This window comes from Dreissena polymorpha, chromosome 10, assembly GCF_020536995.1.
Source record: "Dreissena polymorpha isolate Duluth1 chromosome 10, UMN_Dpol_1.0, whole genome shotgun sequence".
NCBI classification, from domain to species: Eukaryota; Metazoa; Mollusca; class Bivalvia; order Myida; family Dreissenidae; genus Dreissena; species Dreissena polymorpha.
Genome location: NC_068364.1, coordinates 36,033,901 through 36,060,710, shown reverse-complemented (window position 1 = coordinate 36,060,710; position 26,810 = coordinate 36,033,901). Strand labels below are relative to the sequence as shown.

The window sequence follows — 26,810 nt, the reverse complement described above, 5'->3', positions numbered from 1 at the left end:
TTTTTCATGAAAAGGGAGTCTATATCTCAAGTCTTCACAGACTTATCATCAGGGAAAACATTTTCTGCTTTCATGGAATTTTTCATGAAAAGGGAGTCTATATCTCATGTATATTTCATTCAGACCTTTTAAACAGAGGTATTATTTGGATATTCATTGTTGACACAAATGCGTCGCTTAGGGAGTCTCTTAATAGCGAAAATCTGTTTTATGCGGAAAGTATCCAACCCGATTAGCCTGTGTGAACTGCACAGGATAATCCGGGACGACACTTCTTAATTCACATGCATTAGGCACAGTTTTGCCACAACAAGGCTAAATATTAACATTGTACAAATTTACTTACTCGCAAAATCTGGTGATCAACCCCGTCTTGGCTTTCATGAAGGAACAGCTTCCATTGGCGGCGCAGTATTTGTAGCAGAGGTCAAGTTCGCATCGTCTTCCCTCGAATCCAAGTTCACACCTGCAGAAAAAAATAACTATGGAGGTTATTTGTGGATTCTGGTTAAAAAATGTGAGCCAAAGTGGGATCGTTGAGAACAGACATCCTTTCAATGAAAAATACTGTAAAAGCAGAAAGTGTTGTCCCTGATAAGCCTGTGTGGACTACACAGGCTAATCTGGGACAATACTTTATTCACATGCATCAAGTCCTGGTTTCCAGGCTCATATTATATAACTGTTGATCCAAATGTGAATCATTTGATAACAAAGACATCCGCTGAATATTTCAATCATACAATACAATATCCTAATGTCGGCAACAAAGCATTGAACAAATTCGGCAAACTTACGAGCACTTGTACTCGTTGTTATCGGAGACAGAGCAGTTTCCGTGACGACCGCAGTAGTTTTCTGGACACTTCATGTAGTCGCACGTCTTCGATTGGTTGTTGTATGTGGCCCCGTCACCGCACAAACAGGCATAGTAGGGCTTCATAGAGGGCGCATTGACGCACAGGCTGCGATTGCCACATGGTGACGACTGACAGGCGTTAAGCTCTACTTTTGCGTTCGTCTTCAGCAGAATTTTTAGGGCTGTAAATATAAGATAATGCTAAATATAAGTATTTAAGCAACTCAACTTTCCAGTTGGTCTTCAGCAGAGTTTTAAGGGCTGAACATTTTAGGGAACGGTATATAAGTGTAAAGAAACTAGACGTGAGCGTTGGTCTTTTTTTTCGGCACAATTTTTAGTGCTGTAGATTTTAAGAAATACTTTAGAAGTATTTTAGTTTAATTTTAAATGGTTTAAAATTTAGATTAGAAGCCATGCAACACACATTAGGCCATTAAATGTGGGCAAGCAATGAAGAATGTGTTCAACAGCCATGACACATAAATATGAATATAATGGAAAATTAACTTCAATGTAAGATTTGATCAAGTGTTAACCTATTATTAAAACAGCATGCACAGCACATTTTCTTTAATTAAAATTATTGCATTCAATTTAACCTTGCTCTGGGAAACCTGGGCTTAATTAACGTGGATAAAGTCCACACAGGCTAATCAGGGACCACACTCTATGCTTTAAAGGTATTTTCTGTTCAAAGAAAGCGTCTTCAGAACAAAAATCCAACCTAGGTGCAAAGTGTTGTCCCAGATTAGCTTGTGCTGACTCAACAGGCTAATATAGGACGCCATTCAACACAAATGCATTTAGCTCCATTTACCCAGAGCCAGCCTTAATTATTTATTTCAGGAGGAGGGGGGGGGGGGGGGGGGGGGGGGGGGGGCGGGGGCAGGTGTAGAGTGATAAATTCAATCAATGGTTACATGCGTCGTCCGGAATTATCTGCTTATTCTCCTGCAGAATGACGATATCGCCGACGTGTTGCAAACCCTGCGTGACCTCTACGATGTTTTGTTTCCCAGGAAACCGGGTCGCAAACTTGCTGAACTTGATGATTGGCCGAGAACTGTTGAACATCATTACGTACACGAAGTCTTCAAAGATGTCAAGCTGATAGGGCACATCATCAGCTGAGTAAAATAGAGGGTGATTCATTTGATTGATTTTTTTGGAGAGGGAAAAACTCAAAATGATAAAAATTAAAGATTAATAAAAAACATGGATATTTTCTTCAAAGAAACTGTTGGGAGGGGTAGGGGCTTCAAAATAGCAATTAATGTTGTTGTTTTAAAATACATAAAATATTGGTTTGATTGAAAAAGGGGGGGGGGGGCGAAAAAGGGGGGGGGGGGGCACAAATTACTTATTTTGAAAAATCAATTAATAATTTGAATTTATGATGAATATTTTTTTAACAAAACCAATCAGTACTAAAAGAAAGCGATTAATTTGTTTAAAGGGTACTGAACATAGAAGTGTTCAACTGTATTTCGGGATTTCTCAAATAAAACATAAAAACAAAAGAATACAATAAACAAAAAAGTCTATTTGACTCAATGTTTTCATTAAAGATATTGTTAATCAGCTGTGTGGGGTAAAAAAAAAATAAGAAAAAAGAAATAATGTTAATATGTCTACTTACCACTCAGTTTTTGGACCACATTTCTATCGGTTCCATCATATTTTACAGCCTCGATGGTATGCTTCTTGGCGTCTGCAAAGTACACTCGCTGATTGACATAGTCCGCGGCGATTCCCGTTGGATAGATCAGCTGGTCATGTAAAATGGCAGTCACGCTGGAACCGTCAAGGTTCGCTGAGCCGACTTTTGGCGGGTTTCCATAATCAGTATAGAAAATTTTCCTGCAAAATTGTCAGTACTATTATGTTGTACAATAAAAACAATAAAAACAATAAAAACAAATTTTTTCATTCATTTTAATTATTAAATACTTACCTGCTATCCCTAGCTGTCTCCTTTCCAAGGGGAATTAAATCATCCGGAATTGTAACTGGGAATCGGCCACCTCAATACCGTAATACAGGCCAGGTTAAACATAGTGCAATGCAACCTAGGCAAAAATCGGTAACCAACCCTCAATATTCTTTTAACATGTATATACACAAATATTAATCAAATAGCAGGGTGGGAGGTGGGACTTACCGATAGCAGGTAAGTATTCAATAATTAAAATTAATTTTACTTAAAAAAATTGTTTTAATGTCATAAAAACTGACCTGCTATTCCTAGCTGATTTTTCAGCTGCGGTGGGAAGGTTCGTATATATTTTCCCATCACAGTAGAACCCATACACAGGTTTATCAGCTAATGATAGCAAAACCCAATACACGGGTTATCAGGTAATCCTCGTTAAAACGGTATTAATTATGACTTCTCTGACAAAGTAAATATGTCTATGTTGTAAAGAAGACACTACCGTCAGTGAAACCACAACAAGACCAAACATATACAAATTGTATTGTTGGCACTTCAGAAAACGAAGATAAAAAGGTGGTCGGATTCCTCCAGAAAACAGCTTAGAGAATGTCAAAAAGTGGGGTGTGATTAATATATGCCCACAAAACAGACAGAGCTCTTAATTCACGCGGTCAGATCCTAAAAAGGAATAAATCCTTAGATAGAGATAAGAATAACCTTCCTTAGTCGAGATCTAACCCCGAGAAATAGAAGCCGCAGACACATCTGCCCCCCTTTTTTATTTGAGAAATGAAAAGTTTTTGAGAACCTCGAATGGACTAACACTGCTGAGATAGAACTTCAAAGCCATGATTGGCCATAGAAGTTTATCCTCATATTCATGTCTACCAGTTTAAGAAAAACTTGGAAACTTGAAGATTTTAGAAGCCATATAGAGGACTTGATATTAAGCAAGGAATCCTAGCTGAAACCAAAAATTGAAGACGACATTAGATCCAAGTTCCAACTGGAAATGGTCGTATTCAACAGAAAAAGCATGAATTTCACTTTTCCGTATGGTAAAAACCATAATAAGAAGGAAAACCGTCTTAAAATTTTATTGGAACTGTTAATAAGCCTGATGAAAAGAAAATTCATAGAAAGCTCATTAAGCCACCCAATAACACAAGCCAAAACCGCTTAAGAAGGTAAAGGAACACAAAAACATAGTGTTGACGTTCCATAGCTTGGATAAGTTCTGAAATAGGTAAGACAGCACAATGTTGTGATGACTTACACAAAACAAGGTATACGAAAGCATAATCTCTATCCTTTGACGGAGAGAAGAACAAACTTCTTATCATCAAAGAAAAAGATGAGAAAAACCTCTATGCATCCAGCAGTGATTAAGGTAATATCTATGCTCTCGAATACCCAGTCAAAAAAAGAATTTCCATAGAACCTTTATACAGTTCTGACAGAATTATCCTTGCAAAAGTAACAAGGATTGAAACTCTAACAAACAAGAATATCAGTGAAACTGATGGATGCTCCCCGATGATGTGCTTTGTCAATCTATGTGTTAATAACCACCTAAAAAAAATCTATTATTAGCCACTGTGACCTTGACCCCAGTGACCTCAAACCTCATCAAAAGGTAGAGGCCCATGCAAGGTACCTACATGCCAAATATGAAAGAGATCGGTAAAGTATTGATGGTGCTATGAGAAACTGTAACAAAAGTGTGATGGAAAAATCTTTTATTAGCCTCGGTGACCTTGACCCCAGTGACCTCAAACCTCATCAAAAGGTAGAGGTCCATGCAAGGAACCTACATGCCAAATATGAAAGAGATCGGTAAAGTATTGAAGGTGCTACGAGAAACGGTTACAAAAGTGTGACGGAAGGAAGGAAGTACGGAAGGAACTTCAAACTGGCAACTATATGCTATATGCTTTTCGGGGAGCATAAAAAAAAAATCTTCTGTAGAGATAACTAAATAATGGCCAGAGATGTAGTGGCACATGTTTTGATCAATAAATATATGTCTCTCTGAGATATGATATTTGACCTGTGAAGAAGTTTCCTGAAAATACTTGTACAGGAGACTTAAAAAGGTCGTAGAACCATAATCCCATGGTTTATTTATTTGAAAATATGGCAAAAACTCACCAAGATAATCCAAACAAAAATAGAATAAACGTAAGTATCCAGTTTATATCAAGTGGACGAATATATAACAATCGCACACACTGCTTGATCGACTTCTATGAAGTGTATTGACGTTGTTCAGCATTACACTGCGATCTACGATCGCATAACACTTATTACAAGCCTTAAATGAGAAACAGTTTTTCTCGCTTTACTTTGCATCTACATCGACGCCATTAGCAAAAACGCTGCCACGCATTCGCAAATCATATTTCATTTAAACTCAACGGAAAACTAATTCGACAGAAAGAACTGCAAGACAAAACGTCCAACAGGGCGTTGAGACGACCTGGTATGTGTAAGACGATAGAGAAAAATTGATGTTCTTGCAAACAATGAAAAAGTTCCGGGTTTGCAGGCACAAAGAGTGATAAAATGTTCACCTCTGTGTCTGGAAGTAAACTACGACAGATGTGTGTTAGCTGAAACCATCATAAAGGAGCCGTAAAAAATTGTTGTTAATGAAAAACAGCTAAAAAGAATGCTCGCTTTTAAAGATGTTGATGTGCAGGTGATATTCATTAGGATATTAAATAATTGAGAATATCAGGATAAGTGGTTCTAGGTGATCATCCATAACCTTCCATGCTAATATCTGTATAAGATGTAAGGAAAATTGTGGTAGAAGAAACTATACTTAGTTTATATATTGCCAAGATAATCTTCTCGTCAAGACACCACAGAATGGTGCGAAATAATGACAAAAAGATGGAAATCTGTGTGATTGAATAATCCTGAGATTAATTTCAATAATCTTAAAAATAAAGCTGAAATGGATGTACGAAGAGACGTCACAGCAGAAAGACCGGTGACCGGACCAGTAATACCAACCGGTGGCCGGAACCATTAGTCAATGATGGGTGGGGAAAGAATACACGGCAAGCCGAACTTTCCCACTCCCTACAGACTTGAAAATTGGTAGAATAGGAAGGTGTTGAACACTTATAAGTTTATGACCTATCTACAGTAGCCTCTTTCTTGAACCAATAAAAGGCGCCTTTAAAATCCTGGAGAATAGAAGTAGTGAAGTCATCGATTTGCGAAGTACAGAAATATGACTAAAAGTGGTACCTCCGGCATCGGAGGTGTGGTGGCAGAAAAGGGTGAAAACCCTAGGAATAACGTGAAAGAGATCGACCCTTGCCGGTAGAATGCTTGGAAGTCTTCAAATCTAGCTTGATTAATCCATTTACTTCAAGACTCCTAACCAAACGAATTACGAAAGGAATACGACCAGTTATAGGAAGACGGCATGTTATGGCTAGAAGTGTAATAGAAGAAGAACTTCAATAGGGAAAAGTTGTCTAATAAAATTGTCTCCAGCAATGGAATCTTGAAGATGTAAAGAGAAGATGAGGTACCTCCAAATCCTTAGCATCTAAGATCTGAGTTCAATAGCTCCCAAGCCATCTACAATACTGTGGCCGCCATGCAGTCAATCTGGTAGGTAATCCTATGTATCAGAACTCTCTCAGTTATTAATTCTCCAACATGGAGTAACAAAAACTGAGATAGTAGTAGAAACAACTGGCATAGGAAGTGAAAGTATGATAGTGTCAGAAATCTTGTTGATTCCAGTAACTTGAAAATGTGCACTGTCGTAGGAGCAATAGAAAAGCAGAAGTCGACTTGAAGTGTCGTCTTGCTAATCCTGCTAGAGTCACGTATGTGTCCCAACTGTTCCGTGACAGTGACTGCAAAGTCTGTAGCCAACAGGAAAAGGCGGTTAAAACAATTCATCTTTTGGGTCTCGAACATACATTAATAGAGGTCAAATAGTAATGTTCGACCTCAATGCTAGACTTCAGCCGAACTATCTGCAAGACCATTAGTCTGCATGTAGCCGGTTGAGATAGAAGTAGAAATAACAGATATAGGTATTTCATAATCTTCTAGTATAAGTAGTTCATAAACAGCACCCTAATGGATAGCTGGTCAGGAGAATCAACCATAGACCAAGTCAGCGGAGATGATTTGGTAACCAACGGTCGCCAGAAGAACATCAGTATTGAAAAACACAAAATATTATGTAGATTGTTGAATCCATAAAATATTGTCTTCAATACAATCATAGCCAGGGGTATACAACTAGGTAATGTAGAAGATACCCATGATACTATAAAATTGACCGATGAAAACACAGTGAAATACCGGTGATTGGTAACTGGTGACCGAACCGGACCAGTCAATGACCGGTAACTGTAGCCAGGTAAATGGACAAGTCATAATATGACCGGTGATGTTACAAGTTAAAGACCGACATATGGGTGAATCCATATGGTCTGATATCAATGTCGAGAACTGCTCGGAAAAGAAGAGCATAACAAAAATCCAATCCGATGACGATGAGAGATCATTAAAGCAGACGACGAAGATTCATTCGATGATGAAGAAGAGGAGGAAGAATAATCCGATGATGATAGCAAAGATGAGGAGGAAAAATAACCCGATGATGATGTGCGACTTCTTATTCTGACCGGTGACCAGTGACCGGTGATATGACTGGTGAATGGCGACCGATGTCCGGTGATCTGATTGGTATAATATAACTGTGTCAGAATGGACAAATCTGGTGCAGAAGAATGACCATCCACTTAGTTATCTGAACCGGAAAACAATGGTAGATAATCAGTATTAATAGGCATAAAGTGTCCATTGTAGTCGTAGTGGAGAAATGAACACCTAATCCCGAAGCCTGAATTTTAAACGAACTAGTGTTTGTATACAAACACGGTTCGGTGACTGCAACATGTGTGGATGCCGTAGGGGATCCAACACACATGTAATGGAAACATGATATTCGGTAAAGGAATAAAATGGAGATCGTCGATATGACCAGTAGGTACATTAACGCCTAGGTGAGGAGTGGCGACGTCCCATATACCTGCGATGCCGAAATGTTGTTCGGCTACGCTGGAAATAAGGTCTCCTACATTATTGTTTCCGTGAGCGTTGACTTGATCGCTTACGAGCGTATCGACACCGAGAACTGCTCAATGAAGGAGATGTGTGTTTGATGATTATCCTGTTGTGCTCAGTGAAGGTGAGGCATGTCCTATGTCTATCCTGTTGTATCTATGGTGATAGATTGTTGACGATGATAAGTCCTTCGAGGACGAAGAAGAATAATAGTACAACAACAACAACAATAGTCCGATGATGATGAAAAACTTCTTCTGACCGTTGACTGGTGAACGAACCGGTGCACGGTGATGACCAGTGACCAGACTGGACCGGTTATGAACAGTGTACGGACAAGACCAGTGATGAACAGTGACCGGCCCTGACTGGTGATGACCGGTGATAAACGTTGACCGGACCGGTGACCGGACCGGCTGGTCAGACGTCGATCAATGCAGAGCCAAAGGTCCGTGATCAACGTCCTCGGTGATGTACCGGTCATATCATGTCCAGTGGGAAACCGGATGATGACCAGCATATGGGGACGCCATATGGTCTGATGTTGACCGACCGTTTAACTTAATAAGCTCAGTACAGTCACCATCTTGCCCGGTACCCAGTGACTGATGCTGCAACTTGTCATCCATGGTCTGCAAAGTCAACGGGTATTTATCAACTCTTGTATCTGCGACCATCATGTAGTCGATTATATGAAAAACAAGAGCAAAACATATTAAACAATAAACTGGTCACAGACCAGATTATCCTACAGCACATTTGCCAATAATGAAAATAATTAACAGTCTCAGTTATTATAGTAAAAGAGAAAATCAATTGTACATATAATAACACTGCCGTAGATCATAAATTAAACAAAAGTTTAATTCAAAACAGATGAAAAATAAAATGACGATCAATTAGATTTTCATACGGAACGTTTAAATCATTACTGCACACAATGGCAAATGATAAACAATCAACAATCAATTAGATTTTCATACGGAACGTTAAAATCATAACTGCACACAATGGCAAATGATAAACAATCTGTCAATAGAAGAACACGCTTTGCACGATCTCGTAACACATTAGAAGAACAGGCTTTGCACGTTCAAGCAATGTTTTAGAAGAGCATGTTTTGCACGTGGTCGTTAGCGCCTGAAAACACCCAGCATGGTAGAAATAAACCATTGTTCCATAAAAGCAAGCATGTCTTATCTTTACAAATGAAACAAAAGTCCATGAAATCCACAAAAAAATAATCCGAATGAGAAGTAAAAAGATAAATAACACAATTTATCTATTAAAAACCTCAATCAACCAAGTGAAATCAATCGAACAAGAGCAGTCTCCATCGGAAGACATATGCCCCAAAAAAACGCTTTTTCGAAACCTAAACGCAGATTTTGAAACCTAAACGCAGACCCTAAGTTCAAGATCAAGGTCAAAGGGTCAAAATTTGTGTGCATATGGAAAGGCCTTGTGCATATACACATGCATACCAAATATGAAGGTTACATCTTAAGCGACCTAGAAGTAATGAGCATTTTTCGAAACCTAAACGCAAAAGTGCGACGGACAGACAGACGGACAGTGGGACTGCGATATGCCACCTTACAGGAGGCATAAAAAAAATCAGTTTTGATATAGGACAATAACAATCCAACATGCACAACTTCATAACATAAGGAAAAAAACTCAATTTTTCGATGATTCAAGGGCCATAACTCAGGAGTGTCCTAGTCAATTTGGCTGATTATCGAACTTGACCTAGATCTTATGACCTTACACATTTTCATGAAGTGTGGCGGAGATCCTATGAAATTTGCTCGAGTTATTGAGCGGAAACGAGAAAAAACGCATTTTTTCGATGATTCAAGGGCCGCTACTCAGGAGTGTCTGGGTCAATTTGGCCGATTATAGAACTTGACCTAGATGTAATTGCCTTACACATTTTTATGAAGTGTGGCGAAGATCCTATGACAATTGCTTGAGTTATTGAGGGGAAACGAGGAAAAACGCAATTTTTCGATGATTCAAGGGCTGTAACTCAGGAGTGTCTGGGTCGATTTGGCCGATTATCGAACTTGACCTAGATGCTATTGCCTTACACATTTTCATGAAGAGTGGCAATGATCCTATGACATTGGCTAGAGTTATTGAGCAGAAACCAGATAAAACCCAATTTTACGATGATTCAAGGGCCGTCACTCAGCAGTCTCTGGGTGAATTCGGCCGATTATCGAACTTGACCTAGATGTTATTGCCTTACACATTTTCATGAAGTTTGGTGAAGATCTGATGACAATTGCTTGATTTATTGAGCGGAAACAAGAAAAAAAAACAATTTTACGATGATTCAAGGGCCGTAACTCAAGAGTGTCTGGGTCAATTTGGCGGATAATTGAACTTGGCCTAGATGTTATTGCCTTACACATTTTCTAAAGTTTGGTGAAGATCTGATGACAATTGCTTGACTTATTGAGCGGAAACCAATCCGGACGGACTAACGGACTGACTAACTGACTTACGGACGGTGCGATTCTAATATTCCCCCAGAACATAGGCATAAAAACAATTTTCAATTCAGAGTCGTAAAAGACACGTATACACCTGGTTGATCCGGAGAGAATAATGAGGGTTGGCTACCAATTTTTGCCTAGGTTGCATTGCACTATGTTTAACCTGGCCTGTATTACGGTATTGAGGTGGCCGATTCCCAGTTAAAATTGCGGATGATTTAATTCCCCATGGAAAGGAGAAAGCTAGGGATAGCAGGTCAGTATTTATGACATTAAAAAGGTCCTGATAATGCTTCCTAAACACACTGACATAATTATTAACATAGATTTCCCACACCAAGGCTTATATCATCCCTTTAACACTTAGATACGTATGTTTACGTATTTGTAGTCCCTTAGAAGAAGGTTAAACTAAATTCAATACCTTTCTAACTAAATTCAACTTTTAAAGGCAACATTTATAACCCTTAGATACTAATGAGCAGCAAACAGCCTAAAACCTGAAAAGACTGCGAGTTACTCACAGGCTGTTCTGGTTTTATGCTGTTTGCACATAGCCATTTTCACTTTGCTTCTAATGGGGGAAAGAGTTAAATAACAGAATAAACATAAATGTCCACCTACCCGACAATTGGATCCACGGCTATAGCAAAAGGCCTCAGAAGACCCTCGTTAATGACCGTGACCTTTCTGGCAGCCACGTTAACATCCTTGTAGTGGAGCATGTGAATCTTGGTCGCCTGTATGTCTGTCCAGTACAGGTTGTTGCCAATCCAGTCCACTGCTATGCTGCGAGGATCAGTCAGGTCCTGTGAGTCATTCAAAATACTGTTAAATCAATATTATTGGTGTGACATACATTTTTTTTGATTTTGTGGGTTAACCAATCCATGAATGATTTTAACAAAAACACATTGGAAAATTCAAACTCCTCATTTTTTTATAAATCAGAAATCCCGGAATTTGATTTTTTTAAATCATTAAAAAAAACAACACGAAATTCATGTCCACTAATACAGATGATTTTACAGTATTAGATTTCTGCCAAAACCCAGATGAAACAAATATGTTGATATTAAACAAGTCAGTGTAATTTTTCAAAACTTCTATTGTAAAGGTTTCGGTATACAATGTGACATTACCTTTACATTTAATATTACAAATACAAATTTTTCTAAAATAAAATTCATTTTAATTATTAAATACTTACCTGCTATCCCTAGCTATACCTTTTCAAGGTGGGCTAAGCTACTCCAGAAACTTCGAGTGCTGGAATTCGGCCACTTCTCCTACTGAAAACAGATCAGGTTAAACATAGTATAATGTAACCTAACTGGAAATCAAGAACCGTAACTCATCTTCCTTTTCAAATTAATTATGAAAATATAAAACGATGAGCGGGTTTGGGAGATAGGACTTACCGATAGCAGGTAAGTATTTGATAATTAAAATGAATTTTATTTTAGAAAAATTAGTTTTAATATCATAAATACATACTGCTATCCCTAGCTGATTTTGTAGCTGTGGCGGGAGGTTCTCGTTATATTTTCCCACAGCAAAAACCTCTGAGAAAAAGATGGTCTGTTACTTGGAGTAGATCTATACGAACCTGACCGAGGATTCCAGGAAGGTTTTTTAGAGAAAAGATTAGTCCTTTTATCCTTCTTAACTACTTACCTGCCGGTGGTCTAGAAGCCGGTCGCTTAAAGGCCCCTTGGCGTTGTCCAGAGTTATTTCTTGCAAGAGAAGCATGAAGTTGATCATCTTTATCAGCTGTGAGTGCTTCTTGTATCTTTCCACCGAAAAGAAATCCTGATGAGAGAGGTGCTGCCCTGAGCGAATTCATACCTGGCTCTAATAGAAAATCTTAAGGTAAATATGAAAGGATAAGATCTCTACGAATCCTTAACATCTCCGACATTCAAGAAGCAGCATTATGTGAAAGGTTCAATGTCGTTCGGGATAAATGTATCAATAAATCCCAAGTTCATCCGGAACCGAATCTGACCAATCACAAAAAAGACGCAAGATAGTTGCCAGCATTAAGTCTATTTGGTTAATTTGACCAAATGCTCTTCTCTCTCTTCCTTCCCATTGTTCTAAGATGGAATAAGGAACTGAAACCGATGTTGAAGAACTAGGTATGGTAAGCAACAGTTTATTCATGTCAGGATCCTGAATAGGTAATTAAGAGAAATCTAAACCAGAATTCGGATCAGGTACTGGAGGCTTATAGCTTCGAGTATGTTCCTGAGTTTTTGATTCAGAGAAATCTTTAGGTACTCTCCATATCTCTCCACTTCTTAGGAATCGTTTTATTGATTGATTCCAACGACTGAAACACAGATAAAACTGAAGCACCAATCGGAAGACGTGTATCAAGGCGGGAACACGCCTTAGTAACCCTGTTAGGATTGATTGTACGTATCAACTGCTCAGTGACCAAGATGGTCGAATTAGCAGACACCTCCACAGGTCGTGAACAATACGCCAAGAGTCTGGAACATAAGCTCGTACATCTGATGAATGGGTGCTAAATACTGATAAGTATCATTATCTGCATCCGATTCATGCTCACTATCAACAACGCCAGAGGTGTGCAAAGAATCCATTGAAACCGTGGTAGGAATGATAGGAGGATTATCTTGTACCGAATAATGATTCTCCGGTAACGAAGAATGACTATCCTCAAAGTCAACACACTGATAATTCAAACCGGAAATAGAAGGTGAATAATCAGAAGTGATATGTACATAATTTCCAAAGGAATCTTGAACCCATGTGTCACGCATAGACGGAGTAGCAGCTGGGGGTTTCCGACTAGAAATAGTAGTAGATACCCTCGGTGCAGACAAAACAGTCGTTGTGGTGAGATGAACACCAGAATTGAAGGGCTGTGAAATCGGATCAGTCACTGCAACATGTATTGACATCACACTAGAAACTGGTACATAGGGTATGGAGACATTACAATCAGAAAAAGGATAGTAACATGACAGGTCATGAAAGTCAGAACGACAATGCTTCCGTGAAGCTTGTCTACGACCTTTATTCCTGTGGTGCCGAGATCTAGAATGGCTACGACGTCAAAAGCTAGAACGGCTATGACGGGAATAACGTCTCCTCGAGTATCGTTTCTGTGATGATTGAGATGATCGAACATGATCATAGGAATGAGGACTGCTCGATGAATAAGAGCGTGTCCGACGTCTACCTCTATAATCGAAACTAGTTGACGACGAATGTGCATTCGACAAAGAAGAAGTGGAATAATCTGATGAAGAAGAACTTCTGTTTCTGATGGTTGACCGGTGACTGGCAACTGTTGACCGGTTAATGATTGGTGCATATTGACCGGTGTCCGGTCGGTAGTATTGACCCGTGACCGGTAGTACTGACCGGTGACCGGACCAGTCATCAGTAACAGATGACCGGTGGGTCAGACCGGTGATCAGTAACAGATGACCGGTGGGTCGGACCGGTCATCAATAATAGACCGGTGGGTTGGACCGGTGACCGGACCGGTCTCCGTTGACCGGTGACCGGACTGGTCTCCGTTGACCGGTGGGTCGGACCGGTCTCCGTTGACTGGTGGGTCAGACTGGTGACCGTTGACTGGACCGGAATCTGTTGACGGGTGCCTTGGACAGGTGACCGGACCGGTCCCGATGACCCGTCGTTGCCCGGACCGGTCCCCGGTGACATACCGGTCATGACATGACCAGCGTTGTCACCAGATAATGACCGTATGGCGGGTGCCAATTGGTCTGGCATTGGTCGATGTCCTCGACATATGCCATCAGGCAAAGACCGGCTGACGGTTGTTACCATAAGGTCTAATGTTGATCGACTTTCCAATGGTAAAGTACGATCGCCATCTTGCCTGATACCCGGTGACTGATGCTGCAATTGATCATCTGACGTCTGTAAAGTCACCGGGCAAAAACAATCTGTTGATGGTACATATGGTCGTTTCCTGCTCAAAAACGTTCTGCGACGTATTGCTTTCTGCCAAATGTCGTCGTCCCATGAACTACAAATAGAACATTTATGGTCAACTGTACACAAAGTGCATGATAAACAAGTGTCGTGGTTATCCGGAAATGCTTTTAAATGACCATAAAACGCCACGTAATTGAAAACACATTCTAATTTCTTAATAAGAAAATAGAAAAGAATTTACGCAAAAAACAATATTTAGTGACAATTATGATGAATAAAACCGTTAAATACGGTATATAAACTGTACAAAATATAGTCAATACTTTTTGACTAACCCACGAAAAGCTCGTACACAAGTGCACGAGCCCGTAGAAAAACCTGGCAAAATCTGAAAATAACAATATTTACAACGTAATTTGAAGAGAAAAGAATTCTGAATATATCAGAAATGAAAAATTATGTAATTTATCAAATCAGAAACCCAAAACACCACGCAGAAATGAAAGAAAACAACAAATTCCACAGGAGCAGAAAAATGGCGGTCTGTCTCGGTGTTCTCCAGAAAAGGAAGATGAGTTACGGTTCTTGATTTCTGGTTAGGTTACATTATACTATGTTTAACCTGATCTGTTTTCAGTAGGAGAGGTAGCTGAATTCCGGCACTTGAAGATTTCTGGAGTAGCTAACCCACCTTGAAAAGGTAAAGCTAGGGATAGCAGGTATGTATTTATGATATTAAAATTTATTTTCTACTCTTCAGAACATCCAGGTGTGTGAAAACTTTAAGACTATATATATTCTCTTTTATTACTCTTTGTTTCAGATGAGGCTATTATGTGAAGCAATTATTTTTATACTTAATATTTTTTTTTGTCATCCGGTACAAAAGTATAATAAAAGTATAATAGTGTAATCTTAAATTACCGCTTGACTATTCTTTGGCTGTGATAGTGTAACAAACATTTTGTGTCAGTTATTTGATTAAACAACCACAAAGACATATTTAAAGTTGAAAAATCTGGGCCTGTGTAATAACTTACCTTTTCCTCAAAACATTAAGCTAAAAAACTTTAATACCCAACCTTTAAAAAATATAAACTCTTTCAGTGCTGGAACGGAATTTTAAAGGCCTTTGCAAACAGTTTGGATCCAGATGAGACGCCACAGAACAAACTGTTTGCTATTCTGATAGTATTCTTTGAAAAAAATGGAAGAAAATGCTTATCTTAGAAATTCAGCAGACGATATTTTAGCAGACAACAAATTTCCCAGCATGCAAAGGGTTACAATCCACTTACATTAGCCAAGGGAGTCAACTTCATCCCTGGATCGGCTTCTCGTTTATTCGGACTGTTACTGTTCCCCTTGGTGTTCTGTTTATGAACAGCCTTCACGATCATGTTACGCTCGTTGACCCTGTGCAGGATGAACACGGACACCTCTTCAGCTGACGTCGTGTCCACATCAAGGGAGATAACTTTACCCAGCGTGCTGTCTTTGTCGCTGGCCCCGTTTAAGATGTACTGAAATACGAATGGATTTAAATAAATACATCAGGTTACAGTATACTAAATAATCGTTTCATGTAGGGCTGTACTCTCTAAAAAATTATCATAGACTCGAAGGCATGTTTTACACTTTAACCTATTGTTCGGGTTTTATCTTTTGATAATCATAGGGCATGAATAGGTGTTCACTACTGAAGCCCTGAAAAATGATAAACTTGGAGACTATAGAAAAGCATTGCACTGAAAAAAGTTACATTCCACTAAGAAACGGCTGAATAAAAAGTTGCAACAAGGGACAAAATTGTCACAAAACCAGGTTTTCATTGTGAAAAAAAATCTGATTAAGGGAGACAACTCAAACTGAACTTTTGAAATGAACAAACAAAATTAACCCCCTTTGTAAGTTTGTTTCAAAATAAATCTATTTTAAGTTGTGGTGACCTTGACATTGGAGATATTGACGTGATTCTTTCGTGCGACACACCGTCCCATGATGGTGAACAAATGTGCCAAATAATTGTAAAATCTCACAATGAATGACATAGTTATGGCCCAGACAAGCTCATTTATTGCCAATTTTGACCTTTGAACTCAAAGTGTGACCTTGACCTTGGAGATATCGACGTAATTATTTCGCGCGACACACCGTCCAATCATGGTGAACAAATGTGCCAAATGATTTTAAAATATGAAAATGAACGACATAGTTATGGCCCGGACAAGCTTGTTCCGCCCGCCCGCCAGCCTGCCAGCCAGCCAGCCATCCAGCCCGCCCGCATTCGCCAATCTAATAACCAGTTTTTTCCTTCGGAAAACCTGGTTAAAAACAGTTGATTTTGATGCATGTCAATTTCTTTCTTGGATTGAACATGACATATCTTTTTTATTGCATAAATCGATTCCGCTTAGAATGGCATTTAAGAAAAGATATGGTTATGGGGGTCTCTATGTGCAAATTGTTGCATTTATTTTCGATTAAAGTTGTCTCTTTTACATTGAAGTATATAGGGAAACTATTAAGTATATTATGACCATCACGCATGCCAGGTGCAACACTTGCGAGGTCTATATTTATGGAATTAAAATATTTCGCCCCATTTGTGTAAAACAGTTACTCGCAGTCTGTTCAGGTTTTATGCTGTTTGCTGCTCATCAGTATCTAAGGGTTGGAAATAAAACTTTAAAAAATTGAATCAAGTAAAAGTCTTTAATTAAATTTAACTTTCTGAGGGACTACAAATGCATCACTTGCAGGCTGTTTGCATATAGCCATTTTCACTTTGCTTCTATGTGGAAAAGGGTTAAGCACTTTGCCATAATGGTTTCCAATAATTGTACTACTAATTTTTGACAACTGCCCTACGTGACTCATAAAAATGGCCACAGACATAATTTCACGACCAAGCCCCACAGAAGTCATAAAGATTCAGAGCACAGCTTCATATCTACCGGTATATACAACTCACGTCCAATACTGGAAAATTTCAATCACAGTCCATCATTTAATTTAATTCTATTTATTTTACCTCAATTTTTTTTAAAGCCCTAGGGATTATTCAAACTCTCGAGTCTATTTCCTGGGTAGAACTATTTGCAAAACACAAGATACTTACCCGAGATTGAGTCAGGTTGTGACTTTGTATATAGAGGTTGTTTTCATCAGGTATCAGCAGCTTGGGATCATTTCCTGCAAACATGAAAAATAATACAATTAACTCTTTCAGTGCTGGAAACGAATTTTGAAGGCCTTTGCAAACAGTTTGAATCCAGATGAGACGCCACAAAACGTGGCGTCTCATCAGGATCCAAACTGTTTGCTATTCTGATAGTATTCTTTCAAAAAAATCAAAGACAAGGGACAAAATTGTCACAAAACCAGGTTTTCATTGTGAAAAAAAAATCTGATAAAGGGAGAAAACTCAAACTGAACTTTTGAAATGAACAAACAAAATTAACCCCCTTTGTAAGTTTGTTTTTTAAAAAAATCTATTTTTAGTCGTGGCGACCTTGACATTGGAGATATTGACGTGATTCTTTCGTGCGACACACCGTCCCATGATGGTGAACAAATGTGCCAAATGATTTTAAAATCTCACAATGAATGACATAGTTATGGCCAGGACAAGCTCATTTATGGCCATTTTTGACCTTTGAACTCAAAGTGTGACCTTGACCTTGGAGATATCGACGTAATTATTTCGCGCGACACACCGTCCAATCATGGTGAACAAATGTGCCAAATGATTTTAAAATCTGACAATGAACGACATAGTTATGGCCCAGACAAGCTTGTTCCGCCCGCCCGCCAGCCCGCCAGCCAGCCAGCCAGCCAGCCCGCCCGCATTCGCCAATCTAATAACCAGTTTTTTCCTTCGGAAAACCTGGTTAAAAATGCTAATTTTAGAAATTCAGCAGACAACATTTTAGCAGATGACAAATTTCCCAGCATGCAAACGGTTAAGCCTTGATCTGGGACAATGGGGCTTAATGCACATAGGTAAAGTGTTGTCCCAGATTAGCCTGTGCTGTCTATACAGGCTAATCAAGAACAAAACTTTCTACCTAGACTGGATTTTTGCTAATAAGAGACTTTGTTTCAATACCATAAAAGCCAAAAGTGTCATCCCTGATTAGCCTGTGTATACTGCACAGGCTAATCAAGAAGGACACTTGAAGCACATGCATTGAGCCAGGTTTACACAGAGAGAGGCTAAATTCTAAAATAAACAAGAGCTGTCACCGTAGGATGACTAATGCCTCCTAAAAACGCTTGATATAAGTTATGAGCTTTTTTCGAAACCTAAAGGCAGATTTCGAAACCTAAAAACTCAAAGTCAATTTCACAGGGGTCAAAATTTGTGTGCGTATGGAAAGGCCTTGTCCATCTACACATGCATACAAATATGAAGGTTATATCTCAAGGGACATAGAAGTTATGAGTTTTTTCGAAACCTAAAGGCAGATTTCGAAACCTGAACGCGGACCCTGAGTTCAAGGTTAAGGTCACAGGGGTAAAAATGTGTGCGTATGGAAAGGCCTTGTTCATGTACACATTTATACCAAATATTAAGGTTATATCTCAAGGGACATAGAAATTATGAGCATTTTTCGAAACCTAAACGCAAAGTGTGATGGAAAGACGGACAGACAGACAGACAGTCCGATCACTATATGCCCCCTTTTCTTCGAAAGTGGGCATAAAAAAGAGCCACAAGTATTTGTTCAATGCTGACCCAACAACTTAAATTTAATGTTTTCTTACTGAATAGAAATAATTTATTGCACATTTTACATAACATATACATTCATAATCTTCTAACACAAATGCCCCCCCCCCCCCCCATTAACAATACATCTTAAAATCACCATTATTTACTTCAAATTCATGTTATTACCACCACCGTCAATTAAAAGAATTCCTCTTTAGCCTTCAAAAAGAACATTTCATGGCTTATTTCCATTATTTGGATCTATTACAAAACTATCAAACTTTTCCCAACAAGTTAAGACTGGCACGAACAATTAAAGGTTTATCATGTCCTTATAAATTTAAGTATTCCATTTTTTTTATCAATTAGGAGCCAAAACTTGACTCCTCAATTAACCTTACTATTTAACCTCTTGCTATCCTTTTGCTATCAAATCCCCGAATATGAATATTCTGACCTTCACCCTAAAAGGTAAAAAGTGACAAAATCACTGCTATTTTACTTTTTGCTGTTGCCATACTCACCTATGGCAGAACAAAATCTGTATCTTAAGGTATCATTATACACCAATGTCTCCTCTTTGTAATTTGTTGCGCAGATGCAGAAAGGCTTCTCCTTCTCAGGGATGCACAACTGATCACAGGCGCCGAACTTGTTGCATGGATTCATCACTGTGAAAGAGGAACATTCACTTTTTAACACTTTCCCACTCAGAAGCAAAGTGAAAATGGCTATGTGCAAATAGCATAAAACCACAACAGCCTGCAAGTCAAACCTATCATTTACATCTTTTTTTGGATGATGATGTGTAAGCCAAAATGTTGAAAGATAAATGGCATTAACTAAGTACACATGTTGTGATTGCTTTAACGTAGTTAACTGCTACAAAGCAGAAGGATAATACAAATGTGCCTTGTTCTGAGAAAATAGACTGTGCAGTCTGCGCAGGCTAATTAGGGACGATACTTTCCGCATAGACTGGATTTTTGCTCAGAAGAGACATCCTTTGAACGAAAATTATCATCAAATTGAAAAGTGTGGTCTATGATAAGCCTGTGTAGACTGCACAGGCTTATCTGAGACAACAATTTAAGCAAATGCATTAAACCCCATTTTCTCAGAGCAAGTCTCGAATATAATGGCAAAATGTAAGGCAAAACATTACTATATAAATGGACTGAATCCAATTGCACATCTTATTTCTGCATTTTGCACAGTTTTCGGCTACAAACAACCAAATTGCCGACCACAAACCGCCAAATTACCAGCTAAAAACCACCAATTTGCTGGCTACAAACCCAAATTGGCCGACTACATACCTTTACAGCTCTTTCCGTCCGCCCCAAGCTCGAAGCCCGGTTTGCATGTGCAGTACATCCTTCCAAGTGTGGTGTTCATGCTACAGCTGTGCTGACACGTGTGGTTAGATGGGCACTTAGTCACTGAAATACCACAGGACAGTGTGTGTTTTTTAGTTAAAATTGGGTTCGGCATTCGTCCCCATTCCCAATGGAATTTTTTAAAATATATTTTTCCCAAATGGGACGTAAAAATTCCCGATTGAAGACATTTCCAAATAAGAACATTTTTTTTTTACAGATTTTACCAAGTTTGTTCATCTCCAATACAGCCATATTAGTTCAAACTTAGTAAAAATAATACTGAAAACAGATCTATTCTCAATTTGAAGCATTTTTAAGCAAACAACAACATCACTAATTTCACAATTTTTATCAAAACGCTGCAAATTTTCCCAATTCAAAGGGACCCGGCCCCATGCGCAAAATGGCAAAAAAAAACACAGCAGGAAGAAAACGGATAAATAGACTCATACAAGAATGCACAAGATTTTAAATAAGAAGTATGGAGAAAAAACTTAATTTTTAAATAAATTATTGAAGGAAACATTATTTTTTATATTTCCATGTCCAGGCAAATGTAACAAATTGTTCCCAGAAAGGCAGTTGTTTAAATAAAACATTAATTTATATGTTTCCAAAGTCAGGCAAATGTAAAAGAATGTTTGCAGGCAAGCAATTAATTTTTAATGTTTCCAAGGCCAGAAAAATGTAACAAACCGTTTTAATTAAGGCATTTAATTTGTATGTTTCCAAGGCCAGGTGAATGTTACAAACCGTTCCATGGCAGGCAGTTAATTTCATCTGATGAATCTAAGGAGCCCGAGCAGTCGTTCACTTGGTCACACAACTGACTGATATCTATGCACTTCTCTCTGTTCTTGCACTTGACCTCGTGAATGGCACATGTTGCCTCTGCAGCATAAATTTGTTGAATTGATATCCCCCGCCATTATACTTCTGGACAGAAAAGTTTTCTGGACGGATGGACAACGCCAACGTGCATCATCCTCTTATCCATATATATACTCATACCAAGTTACAATCAAATCCGTCAAAGCACTTCCAAGATATTGCTCCGGACACACAAAAAAAGCATTTGTTCAAGATACAAAGGGCCATTACTCCGTTATTATCCGATGGTGTAAAATACCATTTTTGCGTGCATCCTCTTATCCATATATATACTCATACCAAATTTCAAGGACATCCCCCAAAGCACTTCCAAGATATGGCTCCAGACACAAAAGTGCCAGCCGGACATACGGAAAGACGGATGGACAGTCAACGCCAAAATAATATCCCTCTTTCAGTGCTGGAACCAAATTGTGAAGGCCTTTGCAAACAGTTTGGATCCAGATGAGACGCCACAAAACGTGGCGTCTCATCAGGATCTAAACTGTTTGCTATACTGAAAGTATTCTTTGAAAAAAATCGAAGAAATTGCTAATTTTAGAAATTCAGCAGACGACATTTTAGCAGACGACAAATTTCCCAGCATGCAAAGGGCTAAGACACTAACAAGTAGCCAGCACCATAAGACCTGAACAGTCTGCGAGTAAATTGCAGGCAGTTCTGGTTTTAACCCTTTGCATGCTGGGAAATGTGTCGTCTCTTATATGTCGTCTGCTGAGTTTCTAAAATTAGCATTTTCTTCGATTTTTTTTCAAAGAACACTATCAGAATAGCAAACAGTTTGGATCCTGATGAGACGCTGTGTTCTGTGGCGTCTCATCTGGATCCAAACTGTTTGCAAAGGCCTTCAAAATTCGGTTCCAGCACTGAAAGAGTTTAACATATATACACTACTCAAATTTGCTAAGGATCACTTTTTATTTTCATATTATCTTAAATTTTTTATTACGTTCATTTTAAAATGTAATTTTTCAGGTTTTGATATTAGAATATTAGAATGAGTGTGTTTGATTTTATTTTTATGTACTGATTTATCATTGATGTGTGATGCTGAATCTCGCTAGGGGTGAACTTCAAATTACACATACTTTAAAAAGTGATCCTTAGCAAATTTTGAATAGTAAATATACATTAATTGAAAACAGCAATTTTTACTTCAAGCTTTATAGCAGGAAAGGGATTCTCTTTAAAAAATTGACGAGAGCCATTTTTGTGAACATAACATTTGAAAAGAACTTAGCCTTTAAAACCTTTATGTATGAAAATAGTCTATCACAAGTTTTAACTTAACAATTTGAAATAAAATCTGTACATATTGCTTGGCTTTTTTAAGTCTTTATAACTAAGTTCCGTGCTTCATTACTTTTGTGAAACACAATGCCCCCTTCTGTGCTTTGAAGTCCCACAGCAGCTTTTTTAGAGAACATTGTAAAGTCCAACTTTGCCAAAAATCAATAAACTGGAACTCAACTCACACTTCATCTGCAAGTCCTGTGGGTAGACTTACATACCAACAAGAGTGCCAAACTGTCGCAAGATACACCCGTTTGAAGGTTTTGGACAACTTGATAACTTAACGATTTGAGTGGCAAAATGATATAATTTTGAAAATTAAGCAAGGCATAACTTGACCATTTGAGTGACATCATGCTAAATGCTTGAAATGCACTAAGTGACCTCGTGACCTAGTTTTTGACCCGGCATGACCCATATTTGAACTTGACCTAGCTAGATATCATTTAGACCCAACTTCTGACCAAATTTGGTGACGATCAGATGAAAACTATTTAAATACGAGAGCAGACACCATGCTTAATCTTTTAAATGCACTAAGTGACCCCGTAACCTAGTTTTTGACCCAGCATGACCCATATTTGAACTTGACCTTGATATTGTTTAGATACAACTTCTGTCCAAGTTTGGTGAAGATCAGATGAATACTATTTGAATTAGAGAGCAGACGCTGCTGTGGACGCCGCCGTCCACCAGACAAAACTATAATACGTCCAGTTTTCAACAGGCATATACAAATCAGCTCAATATCTGAAAGTGTTAGTTACCTCCAGAAAAAAGAATACCGGGTGGACAGAGGGACATAAAGTGTCACGGCTATATGCAACCCTACCGAGGGCATAAAGGAGGAAATCTCATAAATAAAGAAGACTAAATGAGCATTTGTCGTTAGTTTCATCAATTAATCTACTATACTACACCCACTTTTGATGAAAACATTAAAGGAATACAATAATTTAATGTTAACTTATTTTATCAGCCATACCAGCCATTTAGATTATCTTAGCTTGATTGCATCTTAAGCTTAAGTCTCATTGAAAAGCTCTGAGTCCGTTCCCTGGGTAGAACCCCCCTTCTTTTGTCTTTTGTGGGAGATCTAAAGAACGCTCCAATGATGGAGATCAAATGCCATTTAATTAGGGTCAACCAGAATCATTTTAAGATAAATGTAGAAAACCAATGTTGTATACAAACAAATGTTTAAATCCAGTGATTGCAATTTTGTTTGGAAATCCCAGAGTTAAAGAAATAAAAACCAGGGTTCGACACTAAGGCACGTCCGACAGACATTGTCTAGTAAGATCGGTGGTCTGGCTAGTAAAACTGCGGGCTAGCTTGTCTGACTGGCCGTACATCAAAAAATCTATACTGATTCATAAAACTTTAACTAACTGCTGTAAAAACCTTTTTTCTTAATGTGTAAAATTACTCTCGTATCCGTTATTTACATCAGAACAAAACTAGTGTATATAAATAAACGGGGAGCATTTACATGGTTCATCGCTATTTTCAGACGCAAAGGAGGGCTTCCCACAGAAATTGCTTTTTTCCATTGGTCAAGTTGTCATGAATATTAATGTTTTTCTGCAGTGTCTCAAAATTTTACAGCATGTTTTTACCACATGTATCGAAAATCAGTATCGTCAATGTAAACATTTTGGCGTAGCAGATGAGAGAATGTTATTTAAAGAATGGCTTTGTTCAAGTTCGGATTTCCATCCGACAAATCAGTTAATAAAGAAGAATCCGAAGGTAAAACTGACAGGAAACGTAAATATTAAGAGCACCGCCTTGCGGGTGCAGACCGCTCATCTATTTTCTTTTTAAAGGTGAAGGGACTCTCATTTTCAATCACAAAGGAGGGAGGGGTGGAGTGAAGAGGGGTGTATAGTGTGGGGTTGTGGACATTTATTACATTATCTTCCAAAAAAGCGAAAAAAAAAAAAATCATAATCGGGGGGTGGGGGGGGGGGGGATTTTTCGGGTGCGATGGTTGGACGGTATTTCAAACATAACCGTTTAAAAAAAAAATTGGGGGGGGGTGGGGTATAGTGTGAGGGTGTGGTGGTAATTTGTGAGATGATCTTTAAAAAAAAAAAAAAAAAAAAAATTGGGGGGTGGGGGGGGTGGGGTGGGGGTATAGTGTGAGGGTGTGGTGGTCATTTGTGAGATGATCTTTAAAAAAAAAAAAATTAGGGGGGGGGGAGGGGGGGAGGGCACGGGGGATGGTTTGGGTGGAGTCTATTGTGGTATGTCAGGTAAGAGTAGTTTTGTCAAAGTATCAATCAAATCTCATCATAAATAAAGAAGTTATGGCAATTTTAGCAAAATTTAATAATTTGACCTTGAGAGTCAAGGTCATTCAAAGGTCAAGGTAAAATTCAACTTGCCAGGTACAGTAACCTCATGATAGCATGAAAGTATTTGAAGTTTGAAAGCAATAGCCTTGATACTTAAGAAGAAAAGTGGATCTAAACACAAAATTAAACCATATATTCAAAGTTACTAATTAAAAAAAGGGCCATAATTCCGTAACAATGACAACCAGAGTTATGCAACTTGTCCTTTTACTGTACCCTTATGATAGTTTGTGAGTGTTCCAAGTATGAAAGCAATATCTATGATACTTTAGGGGTAAAGTGGACCAAAACACAAATCTTAACCAAATTTTCAATTTTCTAAGTATAAAGGGCCCATAATTCCGTCCAAATGCCAGTCAGAGTTACATAACTTTGCCTGCACGGTCCCCTTATGATAGTTACTAAGTGTTGCAAGTATGAAAGCAATAGCTTTGATACTGTAGGAATAAAATGGACCTAAACACAAAACTTAACCAAAATTTTCAACTTTCTAAGTATAAAAAGGGCACATAATTCTGTCAAAATGCATGCCAGAGTTATCTAACTTTGCCTGCCCAGTCCCCTCATGATAGTAAGTAAGTGTACCAAGTTTGAATGCAATAGCATTGATAGTTTCTGAGAAAAGTGGACCTAAACGCAAAACTTAACCAAAAGTTTCAATTTTCTATGTATAAAAAGGGCACATAATTCTGTCAAAATGCACGCCAGAGTTATCTTACTTTGCCTGCCCAGTCCCCTCATGATAGTAAGTAAGTGTACCAAGTTTGAATGCAATAGCATTGATACTTTCTGAGAAAAGTGGACCTAAACGGAAAACTTAACCGGACGCCAACGCCAACGCCGACGCCGACGCCAAGGTGATGACAATAGCTCATAATTTTTTTTCAAAAAATAGATGAGCTAAAAAACGAAAACATTCATTTTATCTAAAATGGAAAATTTAGTTCCCATGGTTTGAACTTGACGAAGAAAAGCAAAAACTGTTTACTCTATGCATCAAAATAACTTTCTGGTGTTCCCTGATTATTTACTGATATATCCTGATTAAACAGTTACATGACACAATTGTGTTCATTTGCTATGTCATTTATGGTCTAGTAGACATCAGATTCGGGCTAGTTCATTTTAAGAGAAGCTGGTCTGATGGTCTTGCTGTAAAAAAAGTTAATGTCGAACCCTGAAAACATGACTTGAATATGGCCCCAGTAACTTACTGACAGTGTTTATTTTTCACCATTTAAGAAATGTAAAAATCACATTCAATTTACTCAAATCTGGAAATTGTGTTATCTTTTCTTTTGTAATTGAGACTTGAGATGCGTCTTCTATCATGTATTTACTTTGGTTAACCCATTTATGCCTAGCGTCTAGATAAAAGGCCTTGGCAAACAGCGTAGACCCAAATGAAACGCCACATGATGCGCGTCTCATCAGGGTCTGCACTGTTTGCTTAAAGGAATTTCTGTAAGAAATATTCTAAATATAGAAAAAAATATACTAGACATCCCTAATTTTGGCGTAAATGGGTTAATCTAATACAGCTGGATAGGGAAATGAAACAAAAGTTGAGATTTTTTTATTTTGAAAACCTTCATCAAAGGGATTCACAACACTGTACTTACTGCACAAGTGGTCTGCCTCGTCATTCCACTTTGTCATATTCTTATTGGACAGCCCCGTTGGAGCCTTGCAGTCTCTCGTGCCATCGCAGACTTTATAGCGTGGTATGCAGACACCGTCCGAGCACTTGAACCAGTCTGGAGGGCAGGTGTACGCATCTGAAATGAAAACACGTGGCCCCTCACAATTATGGA

General features: G+C 38.4%; 1 protein-coding gene across 4 annotated transcripts in view; it reads right to left on the bottom strand.

Annotated features, from left to right (window-relative positions):
• The window catches only part of LOC127848190 (prolow-density lipoprotein receptor-related protein 1-like), a 188,257-nt gene that overhangs the window by 26,501 nt on the left and 134,946 nt on the right, over positions 1–26,810 (bottom strand). For all 4 annotated transcript variants that reach the window (XM_052380489.1, XM_052380494.1, XM_052380490.1 and 1 more), the window contains 11 exons: positions 26,619–26,774; positions 21,206–21,343; positions 20,390–20,512; positions 19,595–19,741; positions 17,475–17,548; positions 15,652–15,876; positions 11,036–11,220; positions 2,502–2,722; positions 1,783–1,989; positions 798–1,041; positions 347–466 (listed from right to left, as the gene is read on the bottom strand). In XM_052380489.1, coding sequence (XP_052236449.1) covers positions 347–466; positions 798–1,041; positions 1,783–1,989; positions 2,502–2,722; positions 11,036–11,220; positions 15,652–15,876; positions 17,475–17,548; positions 19,595–19,741; positions 20,390–20,512; positions 21,206–21,343; positions 26,619–26,774 — 1,840 coding nt within the window. The remainder of the gene's footprint in view (positions 1–346; positions 467–797; positions 1,042–1,782; positions 1,990–2,501; positions 2,723–11,035; positions 11,221–15,651; positions 15,877–17,474; positions 17,549–19,594; positions 19,742–20,389; positions 20,513–21,205; positions 21,344–26,618; positions 26,775–26,810) is intronic.